The sequence below is a fragment of the Caloenas nicobarica genome, chromosome 2 (genome assembly GCF_036013445.1).
Source record: "Caloenas nicobarica isolate bCalNic1 chromosome 2, bCalNic1.hap1, whole genome shotgun sequence".
Taxonomy (NCBI): Eukaryota; Metazoa; Chordata; class Aves; order Columbiformes; family Columbidae; genus Caloenas; species Caloenas nicobarica.
In genome coordinates, this window is record NC_088246.1 from 5,702,578 (window position 1) to 5,714,688 (window position 12,111).

At 45.0% G+C, this 12,111-nt stretch overlaps 1 protein-coding gene across 2 annotated transcripts in view; it reads right to left on the reverse strand.

The window, feature by feature from the left end:
* The window catches only part of LOC135985780 (mitogen-activated protein kinase kinase kinase 3-like), an 89,639-nt gene that overhangs the window by 41,688 nt on the left and 35,840 nt on the right, over positions 1 to 12,111 (reverse strand). For both annotated transcript variants that reach the window (XM_065629389.1, XM_065629388.1), the window contains exon 3: positions 5,448 to 5,557. In XM_065629389.1, the coding sequence (XP_065485461.1) occupies positions 5,448 to 5,557 (110 nt within the window). The remainder of the gene's footprint in view (positions 1 to 5,447; positions 5,558 to 12,111) is intronic.

Here is a 12,111-nt window from a genome sequence, read left to right on the forward strand (position 1 = left end):
TGAGGTGAATCATGATCTTATACAGAGATCCCTGAAGAGCTGACTGCTGTTTGTAATAAAAGCACACACGGAGAGCGGGAAAACATGTTCTTGGGCCTAAAATGGAAGCAGTTTTGGAGGAACAAGGAGGTCCTGAACACCCCGAGGGCTGATCAGATTGGGGTACGGGTCCAAGCTGAACAATGTCATGCTCATGGAGAAGGGTGTCCGATGGCACAGAGACACTCTTGTTGCCTCGTCTTGATGCCACCGACTGCAAACCAAGGGCCTCCACATGTGCGGCACCAAGAGCTGAAGCACCTAAAACTGCCACGCTGCAAAATCCTGGACCAGCACCAAGTCCAAAGCCTCCCCCCATCATGTCCTCTCCTCCTCCCAAATTCAGCCACCATCAGAAACGTGGTTTTGTTGGACCCCAACTCCGGGGCTTGCTTTTAAAGCTGCTCTGGTCAAACCTAGCCAGACAACAGCTTTGTCCATGCTGAAACACCACAGCAACCGGGGTTTTTGGATCACCCCTTCACACAAATGCACGGCTGCCTCACAAACCACCTGGGACAAAGCAGACAAAGCCTCCAACTCCAGCATTAACTCTTCTTAGGTCAAGAAAGTCAGGAAAATCACTGCAAGGTTCCTTCTCTTCCCTTCATTGCTGCACCACGAGGGGCTCATTCCAGCTTTGCTCTTACCCACCAACAAGACATTGGGCACTTAAATTGCCTCCGTCTCCCTGTTCTGGGTAAAACAGGGGCAATGAGGGAGACCCACTTCTGCAGCCTGGGGGGTAAAACCAGGGATTATTTTCACTTCCCTCATTTTCTACTTGTTGGCTTAGGAAACAACGAGAAAACCCTGCTGAGCAGTGTGGCGTTCAAATATCAGTGCTCTAGTTACTCCTTTGTACAAAGCCACAACGTGGTGGGATTTCTCCTCAACTTCTGGCTTCAGCCAAGAGAAATCAGCCTCGCAGGGCCAGGCTGAGGGGATTCCTGCACCTCCCCGATGTGCATGTTGTTTGCATTAGCCCTGCGCTCGCCCCTGCTTTTAGCAACGGGATGTTCATTACAAGCCAGACGGCTGGACCACGTCCCTAAACCGCAATAGGAGATGACTAATCTGCGTCATTAGGAATTATCTGCACAGAACCCCCACGCGCTGTGGGTTATTCAGCAATCAGACAGAAAGGGGTTTTGTCTGGGATTGCCCCCTTCTTCTCTCGGGGCGGGGAGGAGGGTGGAAGCTACAAAATATCCTGATCCCCCTGGATCCTTACAGCTCTTTTCCTCCTAAAAAGCAAACCCTGCACATGAGCAGCTCAGAGGCCAGTGGAAAGATGATGTCTAGAAGGTTCATTGCCTCCTGTTATAGATATTTTTGGTTCATACATCAGCAGAAATCACAGGCTTCAAAATGTTTATCCAAAACCACCTACCTGGCAGGGAATAGCTTTTTTTTCCAGCTGGATTCCCCCTTTGTATTAGACTCTAAGCACCCAAATCAGCTCCACACACAGACAAGGGAAAACCTCTTCCCCAAACCCTTGGGACTCCACCGCCTTTGCCACCTCCAGCCAAGCCCTTCCCAGCTGGTCTTGCTTCTTGGTCCCCTGCTTTTGCTCTATGGATGCAGCAATCCCTGCAGATCTCATAACAGCTCCTGTCTTTAAGGTGATATTTATGGATCCCCATCATATTCCCCAATGGTAAAACAAAGGTGATAAAGCCACGCTCCTTTTAGGCTGCTTGAAGACCTACAGAGAGCCCTAGAACACAAGCTGTATTTTATTCTAGTCATGAGCAAGCCTTGTCCTGCACACAACCTGCCGAAGAGAAGAGAGTCCAGAGGTAAATTACTAAAAGAACAACTTTTAGGTCAGTCTGACATTTGTTGTGCATGGGAAAAAACGTTCCTCATGAATATTGGACTTGATTGCCGTGGGAGAACTTGCAATCAACACAAAGGTGGCAGAGAAGTTGTTTGCCGTCATCAGCCGCAATGGAGCCCCACACCAATGTGCTGACAACCAACTTCATACAGCGAGTTGCCAAGCACTATTTATATAAATAAACTACATACACACAGATAGATGCAAAATAAATGTTAATATAATTGCTCCTTTCTCCTCCACACTTTTCTTTGGGATTTCTAGTTCTTTGTGGTTTCCCTCCTTACTCCACTCATCTTTTTCCTTAGGGATCACAATGCAGATCTTTATTCTGCTGTTTCCTCCTTCCCGTCTTCAGAGGAACTGCTATAAAGCAACTCTTCTGTCTGTTCAGTCCAGAAATCTGCCTGAAAGGGCTCCTTCCAGCCAAGCCAAAGGATGCACAAGCACTAACGGAGTGATAAATGGAATAATAGTGCGGATGATGCACTGCAAATAATGTCAGGATGATCCCTCTCTTCCCAAATCACAGCTCCCTTTTAAAGATTGTGACTCATATGTGGAAAGAAAACAGCGTCCACCCCTATCCCTCTACCCTGTTTTCTCCCAAGGTAGAAAAGCAGCGTAACACGGTGGCCAACACCTAAACAGGACGTGGGAAACTCAAGCTCATCCATCACATCTGCTGCCTGGACCATCTAAAAGGAGAAAACTCACCCGCACCACACATCAAGAGCCATCATTCTCATTTCCAGCATGTTCTACCACAAAGTATTAGACATCCAAAAACTCGGCCTTACTCAATTGTTAAGGAGAGCAAACTAAAAAAAAGAAAGATTTTTTTAATGCAATTTGCCCAAGTTCATTTCATAAAATGATCTGAAGCAAAACTGTCAATATTTTTTGGGAAGAAACATTGTGTAGCACACAACACCACATACTTTCTTGTGTGGCCCAGGCCCACCAGGAATATTATCTAGCAGGCTCCAAACTTCAATTTCTGTCAAGAGAGCATTCAGGAACCCCTCCAGGAGACAGAGATGAGATAGCATTTTGGTTGTGCTTCTTTGTGGACCAAAAAAAACCTGCTGCAAGCCACAAAGGGACAGGCTAGCTAGTCAACACATTCTTGTTTTAAAGTGTTTTTCAATGGAAATTTGGAACACTGACTAAAGGATTCTCATGCCTCAGGAAAGCATTTTTTCCACAGAAATTTTTTCTTCTTTTCTAATCTAAAAACTGAACATCCAGACCCAAGTATTTCAATGGGAGCATGTTGCTGCAGGGCCTCATGAGACACCTACAATGAGATTCCCAAGAAGAAGATTTAGCATTTAAATGCCCCATGCCTCAATCACCCTCCTCCAAGAAGGGAGACTGTGCAGAACATCCTTCAGCCCTACCAGCCAACCTGATCACAGGAAAAAATAAAAAAAAAATGGGAACACCATGTACCAAAGGAACAAATCACAGGCATGACGACAGCATTTCCAAAGCAATCTTTCCCTCCCCCCCAGCAATTTCTCTGCTAAAAAACAAGAAAAAGAACTAAAAGTGACCCAAACAAGTTGATTAAAAGTTCGAGCTGCAAACACAAACCAACTCCTCGCTGAATCCACCTCCTCTGGCCACTCCCCACCTCGCAGACTAGACTCCCGCCGTCCCACGAGCCAGACTTGTTCTAGCTAGTCCAATTCAGTGAAGCAACAATTCAACGGACTCCAACGCCCTTCATCTCGTGGGGCGTGTGGGTCTGAATCCTCAGCCCCAGATGCACGAGGAGAGCGGGATGCTGAGTATTTGTGCCTCCTCCATCAGAGCTCTGAGTAACTGTGAACATGCAGCTACGGCGGGTCCGCTTATGGATAAAAAGAAAAAAAAAATCATAAAGGAGGCAATTTTTTCCAAGCATTAGTGTTGTAATCGGGAAGAACAGTTTGATTCCTAACATAATAAAATTAAATGCAAGCGGCAGGCAACAATTCTAAAGCTCATGTCGGAGAACGACATCGCTCTAATGGTGATTTATAAATGAAAATATAGAGTGGATGGGCTGTGGATACAGATTTGATTGCAAAACTTGGATTTTATGGAACTTTTGTAGATATGAATCCAGCCAAAACTACATTTCTTATTTTCAACTAAATATCTGGTTAACTCTGTATCTGCAGCGTTTACAGCACCAGTTTTCAAATACAACAGCAGGGATTTTCACCCCATTGTGAGAAAACAAACAGGTTATTTCAGCGAAGCATACAAAGCTTTGCTATCCTGACAGCATCCCGAGATGGCTCGGTACGGTCCCCACCCATCAGCTCGCAGAAAACGCTGCCCTCGGAGCATCCAAAGCTGCGCCGCATCGGCTGCTTCGCCTGCAGCTGCAGGGAGCCAGCTCTGAATTTCTCCGGTCAGTTTTGTAAACGTCTTGGACTTATTTCAGCATGAGCTGAACACAAACCCAATGATTCAACTTGGACAGCTGCTACCGCCAGGACACATTTTAAAACAGACGTGCTATGTGCGCACGTGTTTTCGTCTGCATGTGGCTCGGAAGTCTAGAGGGATTCGGGAAAGGATTTTTCCCCCATCTGCATCCAGAGTTCTTTGTTAGTAGCACAAGTGCCATTAAAATATGCATGACAGCAGTAAATGACAATTTGTTTTCTTCTTTGCTCATTGCAAAGTTGACTGCAAGCTTATTCTAAGCCACAGCACCAGAAGTGAAATTCCAAGTAGATTTGCTCGTCTGCTTCTCCAGCAGCTTCCCAGTCCCCTCAATTAGTTTTCCCCTTTTTTCCTTGCTATTTTGACAACTGAATTCTTTCTTCCCAACTTTTGTGTTCACATAGTATTTGTTCCATACGCAAAAAGGCTACTAAATCCGCTTGAGCTATTATCTCAATGTCAGCGAATACTTTCTGACATCACTCAAGGGACAACATTTTTGCTCACCAAATCAACTCTGAATGTGCAACAGGGCCAAAATGCTTGGGTTTAGGAGCATAAACACCAGTAATTAATATTTAAACACTTTATATAAGAATGACATGATTCCTCCCCAGAGAGCCTGGGTGTCTGCAGCTCCAAGTTGGCAGTCTGTCTTTCAAATATCTGAAGTAAAAAGTGCACATGATAGATATTGTATTTCATCAACATTGTCAATAGAAAACATTTGACTAAGCCAAAGCTTAAAGCTGCATAGCCTGTAACAGGCTCTTGTGCTTTCAGTCCTAAGCAAGATAAAGAAGTGCCTTGGCGGAGAAGGGGGTGGGATTTGAGATTTAAAACCAATTCGGGGCTCTATCACTATATTTAGGAATGATTTGGGGTATCACTCTTCCCCTCTGTGAGAGAGGGATGCCTGCAGCTACTTTTCAGCTCTTCAAGAGGTCCTAAAGCCTATGCCTCTGTTAAATTATTTTATTTCTCAAGTCCTGAGCTCCTACAGCATTTGTTAATGTCAGTCCTAACATTTAAACTCTGTTCTCCCAGCATGGTGAGCACCATGCCCACCACCTCCCTGGTCTCCTGGAGTTCGGGGTGGACTCAAGCAACGTCTTACCTGTTTGCTGGAGTGGACACTGTTTTTATTCCTGTTGTTGTCCAGCAGTCCCCCACATTTGCCCAACGCTGCCAAATCCTTCATAATAGAGTTCAGAGCTGCTTCTTCATCTGCAAAAGAAGGAGAGACAACTGAAGCACGGCAAGGCAGGATCAGCCCTGGAAGTGCAGAGCAAAAATACAGCATCGCAAATACAATCTTTCAACTCAATCACAAGACACTATACATCCAGCCTTCTTGCTAAGAAGGACATTCAAAGACCACATTGTGGTCCCTTCCAGCCCACTGGGTCTTGGAAATACAGGTTTCTTCACCACAGGTGAGACAGATCACAGAAAAGCCACCGGCTGAATGTTGGTGGCCACTGCTCCTCCAGCTTGTAGCCCACATCTGCTGCCCATGGGACCCTTTGGAGAGGGACCCATAGGCCACATGTACTTCCCAGGGTGCTGGATCCAGTTTGTGAGGTGCAAGATGATGCTCTACAGGATGGAAACCTTTCCAGACCCAGAAAGCTCACACAGGTGATAGAATACACCACAGTTCTTCATCTCCTCTTTTCCTCCCTCTTCATTAAAGAGGCTCAAGAGCCACAACTGATTTTCAAAATTCGAGCCAATGAGAAACCACAGGAGAGGGCAAGAAAACCAGCAGAAGAGGCACCAAACTCAACTGCCCTGGGCAGAAGAGAGACGCACACTGAGAGCCCATACGGTATTTCTGATTCCTGCAGTAATTAAAGAACTTGGAGTGACACATTTGATCTGAAACCAACCTCCTTTTTCAACACTTTCACATCTGGAGTCATGGTCTCTTAAAGCAGCTATAAACTATTTCACTGCAAAATACCAACCCCAAGCCCTGTCAAGATCAAGGGCTCTGCATATTCTTTTGGAAGGTGTGACAACCTGTTGCATGCTGCCATGTTCACAGTACAGTCCAGACAGGCAGGTATGAGGCACACATAGCTATTAGTGTAAAAATACAAACACGGCTACTACATTTTGTGTAAAACTGAGTGTCTCCAGGGATAGACACATCCCCGCTCCAAGCCAGCCCGCAGATTAACTCAAATTCTGCAACGATGTCAAAATCTATACGAATCACCATCCCTGGAAGTGATAAAAAGAAGCATAGATGAGGTTCTTAAGGACATGGCTTAGTGAGAGTGTTGGGTTAACAGTTACACTCAATCCTGACTCTTTTCCAACCAAAATGACTCTGATTCTATGAGATCACACAGGACAGGACCCAAATAACTGAGGTTCTTTCCCCAGTGAAAGATGCCCTGGATCCTCATGCTCAGATCCAGCATTACCTCCTCTTTTCCTCGTTCTCCTGCCGGATTCTCTCTGGACTGAAGCTATGAAAAAATATAAAAGGCGTGAGAAAAAGCCTCCTCATGCATGCTGGGCACCCAGAGCCATCTTATTAGAGAAATAAGAGAAAAAAAATGGGGGAAAGTTTAAAATCCAGTGTCACTTTTGTTGTAGAGCTCAGAAATGAGCCCCAATGCCTACATCAGGCATTAGGAAAATACCTACGGTTTTGTGGAGGCAATGTGTGTTTATATATATTAAGAATATACTATGAATATATATAAATATTAGATATACAATCAATAAAAATAAAAGATCAAAGTACATTAAGGTTCCATTTGTCCCTTCCTCCACATCTCTCTACCCACTAAAAACAAAGGTATGTTTTTCCAGAGGGGTTCAGGAGCACAACCTGAAATGCTCCAAGAACACAGTCAAGAAAAACTTTCAGTTCTCATTCAGAAAAAAAAAAAATAATAAAAAAATAATTTAAAAAGAACTAGAATGTTCTCATAGTTTGGGTTTAGTGTTTTGGTTTGTTATTGTTAAAAGGGACCTCTGGACACAAGCACAGTTTTCCAGACAGATTTTGTAGTAGGAAAAAAGGAATTAAGATTTTTTGTGGAAGGGGAAGGGAAAAAGGGAAGGGATAAGTTTAAAAAAAAAACAAAACCAACACAGAACAACAACAACAAAAACCCCACACACCACCTTCCAGGAATTTTCCACCAAAGCTATAATCTCTAAACTGCCCCTCACCCCTTTCTTTTTTTCCAACCCGAGTCACAACAAGAGTTTCCTGAACTCGCCGACACCAAACGCCATCTCTGATGTCATGGGGAAACGGGGCTTGAATGGGCAGTGGTGAAACTGGGCTTTTGCTGGCAAAACCACTCAATTTACCACCAATTCACCTCCAAACCTCCCTGGATATGCCCAGCAGCATCTGCCAGGAGATGCATCTCTGGTTAATCCTTCAGTGCCCTCATGGATCTTCCAGGAGGGACAGCAGTGTCTGCTGGAGGGCAACAGTAGTGTCTGCTGGAGGGCAACAGTAATAATAATAAAGAAGAATAAACTGACAGACAGAGTAACTTCGAAGTTTTCTGGAGCGAGTGTCAGCTGCTCCCACCATTCCCCCCCAAAAGACAGACCCGGCAGCCCCCAGGAGCTGCCCCAAACCCCCATAGACCACATCCCAGAGATCCCACCGCATCCCACAGGTACCTGCAGGGATTAACCTTGGAGCTAAGAGCATGAACCATATGTTTTTTAGGATGTCTAATGAGCACGTGGCACCACTAAAGACCTCAAAAGAGAGAGATCTTCAAGCTGAAGTGGACCTTATCACCGATACCACTAGAGATGTGGTATACAGGGTCACCACTTCAGTGTTATTCCTATAGGGTACGTTATGTTGTCCCTTGTAAAGACAGTAGTGACATGAGGTTAGAACGTAATTTCACTAGGAGGACACTGGAAGTGAGCAACCCTGCAAAATGCAGAGAGGCTGCGATGGGAAATCACCCTTGCAGCATCTACAGAAAACCTGGATGTTCTCACTGCTTCTCCTACGACATGGGGCTTACACTGGCCACCAAGTCAGGGTATTCAAAGTAACTTGTGACAAGTTTTTACTGACAGAGAAATCAAGGAAGGCCAATCTCTCAAGGACTTATGTTTTCTCCTTGAACACCAAAGGGCTTCCAGTGTCCAGGAAGGGTTTGGTTTACATCTTGTTACCCTCAAAGCAATAGCTGCTTAGAGGGTGGTGAAACCCTGTCCCAGGTTGCCCAGAGAGGTGGTGGATGAACCATCCCTGGAGACACCCCAGGCCAGGCTGGACGGGGCTCTGAGCAACCTGAGCTGGTGCAGATGTCCCTGCTCGTGGCAGGGGTGGCACTGGGTGAGCTTTGGAGGTCCCTTCCAACCCAAACTACTCAGTGATTCAGTGAACTGAGTCTTCCTCTTCTACCTACCCACCGATTTTGTCAATTTTTTGCAGCACAGTCTTCCAAGTCCACCAAACACAGATTCAGAAATTCCTGATGCTGGAACCCCACCTGCATGACTGTGAAAGTCACATTTCCTTAGAAAGTCGGCACATCTCTGCAAGGGGCGTCCTTTTGCATCTCTCCAAACACCGCAAAGCAAGAAGAATCCACTCGCTTTCAGTAACCATGTAAATTTAGCCCATTTTCAGAAATACCCAACCATCAACTTAATTAGCCTCGAATCAGTGGCGTAATAGTGGGTCCTAACTGCCCTGAATCAGGTACCAGAAGAAAAAAAAAAAAGAGAAAAAGGTATTCCTAGTATTTAGGCTGTCAACTTAGCATCTTTGTTCCTCCATCTATTAAAAAGCTGGTGCAAAAGAGTATTCTGAAGAGCACTTGAGAATTTTATTATAAAACATGAGTGTTACTTGTCAAAAAAAAACCAAACGAAAAACAAAACACAAAATACACACCCATGCCATCACTGCTAGAAAAATAAGATAAGAAAACTTCTTCCTGTATGAAAGAACATGACTTAAGCACAAGCAGAAATACAGTATTTCCTTGAAGTAATGTATTTCTATATGCTTAAATAGCTTTTTAACTACTTTTAACAGTGTGTTTTTAGAATGAGACAACTGCTGTTTCAGAGGAACTGCGGCTGAAGCCTCAACTGTCCAAAACAAAGCGAGAAAAACCCCACACCACGGTCTGAAGCAATTTCAGAGCAGGAGCACGATTTGCATCACCGGTTGCAAAACCAACGCTTCCCACTCCTCTCCATGACAGCTTCGCACAGGAACTGATGCTTTCCAGAATCAGCCTCTTGCCCATCCTAATTACTGCTCTTGGGGTCTCCGAGCTGACTCCCAAGAAGGGTGGAGGACTTTGTTCCATGGAAACAAGCAGCCAGCTCAGCCAGTTCAGGCAAAATTCAAACAAGCGCTGAGACTTACTGGATAATTAAATCCAAATGCCGCTCCTAAGCTTCTCCAGCAGAAGGGCTGTCCCGGGCTGCTCGCTCCCTGTTCGGTTCAAGTGAGAAAAGGGAACGGGATGGAAAATGCCAGAGAATCAACAGGAATCCCAAGCCCATGGGACAAGCAAGATGAGGTTCTCCTGATCCAGCACCGGCAGGACCCAAAGTAGCTTCAGGCCTTGTGAGAAGACAGCATCAAGCCTACATGTCAAACACCTTCCCAGGCTCTGTGGCGGCTCCAGAAGAAAACAGCTGGAAGTTGCAGAACACCAAAGTATCCACAGAGCTCAGACGGACACGGAGACTCATGGAAACCACTGACTCTGCGCAACGCGAAAAGGTTCTTGCTCTTGAACAACCTTCTGGCCCAGCTTCACTCTTGCACTGTTTTGTGTAAATTCATTCAAGTTATTTTAGGTTGACGGGGTGAATTACTTGTACAATGAAGCCTGCTCTCTCCTCAGCACAACATGTAAGCAGGAGTATTTCTACAATGGAATAATGGGACAAAGAAAAGCTGATTACACCGACAGCAAAAATGAAACCTAAAAATCAATTTGTTTAGCACTGTACCTTTGTCCCCAGCATCTCTTCTTCCATCCTCAGCTTTCTCTATTATCAGCTATTTCCCTTAGTAGGAGACTCATTTCTTTCTCCCCTACTTCCCATCAACACCCTAATTCTGTGCTTTTTACATCAGCTTCATGTGACAAAGCTCATTCAATCACACTGCCAGCCCATCCAGCCAAGGACCACTTCCAAACAAATAGAAGAGAGATCTCAAAGATATCAATTTCCCAAAGGTTTGGGGATTAGAGGAAACATCCATAGTCACCCAGAAGAGAGGAATGCACAGAAGAAACCAAGAGCCTCCTCGGGAAGCAACAACCAGTGCAGCTACAGTGGACATGGGAATGTTGGTTTTATACCTTAATAAAAGTCCACTGATCCATTTTGTCAAGATCTTATAAAGATCATAATACCTTAACACATAATACTCATCAAGTTTTCAGTTCAGTAAGATGTGAAGACTTACAGGTCCCAGGCACTACCACTGTGAATCTAGGGCATTCAACACTTGGTAAAATCAACTACAAAGTGAAATCAAAAAACCACCAAGATGACACATCTCTCCACCCTCCAGATACTCATTTCTGGTGCTGTTACACTGGTTCGGTTCCAGCATTCGTGCAAGAGAGAGGAACCTAGAGTTTCAGTCTTAGTACAGCAGGTTCACTGCTGAACAAGAAAATTTTTTTAAAAGGGAGAAATAGAGAACCTGAAGGTCAACATGAACTACCCAAAACAATTCAGTCAGGAGAGAGAGCAAATGAAGAAGGGACAAAAGAATAGTTTAGTGTTCAGATGGTCTAGACAGTGCTGTTATTGTTGGCTTCACTAATAGGTCATTACTAAGAGGCAGCTTACGGTAGTTCCATGAAGCTGCTGCCATCAACAGTGCAAAAAAAATATTAAAAAAAAAAATCACCAGTTGGATGAAGCACACAGAAAAGCCTGCAGAAGTAAAAGAGTCTTTTAAAACACGGCAAGTTCTGATTTTGGTCTCTCTCACACACCAGGCAGAGCTGGGGCTGGGAAAAATTGGGGAAAAATCCTGGGCGTTGCAGAAGGGAAGAACAACATCCTGAGTCATTACTGAGCGAGGCCGGAGCCTGCGGCCCAGGGGCTGCATGTTGTCACACACGCTTCTGCTCAGATCCAGCGTAAAACCACAGACGTGACCACCGAACATCTCGCCGTGCTTTTCGCAGCCGCGATGTTGATATCCCAGTTCAGCCCTCGTGCCCGTGTAAATGCCAGTGGCAGCCTCTGTCACCAGCATCCACCTCCCTGGAAGGTGATGCAGCTGCTGGGGACACCCCCGGGCAGAGGAAAGAGTTGTGGGAAGGCTGAGAGGGGATGAGGAGAGGATGGGAAGGACGTTCACAGGAACATTGTCACCGTCAGTAAAAGCCCTTTCAAAAGGCAAGGCTTTGAACATATAGTGACAAAAATACTGAAATATAGTAAGACATAGTGAAAAGAAATATGGAACCATGTGACTATGACACTGAACAATCTTAACTTTGGCCTGCAATGGACATAACCTTTCATTTTCTCTGCTTTTTGGAAAATGTTTGTCATATACCAGTTAATAAAATAAAGATCAGAGTGATGGAACACCTCTTCTAATAAGAAAGAGTTGGGGGTGTTCAGCCTGGAGAACAGAAGGCTCCGGGGTGACCTTATTGTGGCCTCTCAGTGCTTAAAAGAGGTAGATAAGAAAGATGGGGACAGACTTTTCAGCAGGGCCTGTTGTGATAGGACAAGGGGTGATGGGTTTACATGAAAGGAGGGGAGAAATTTTC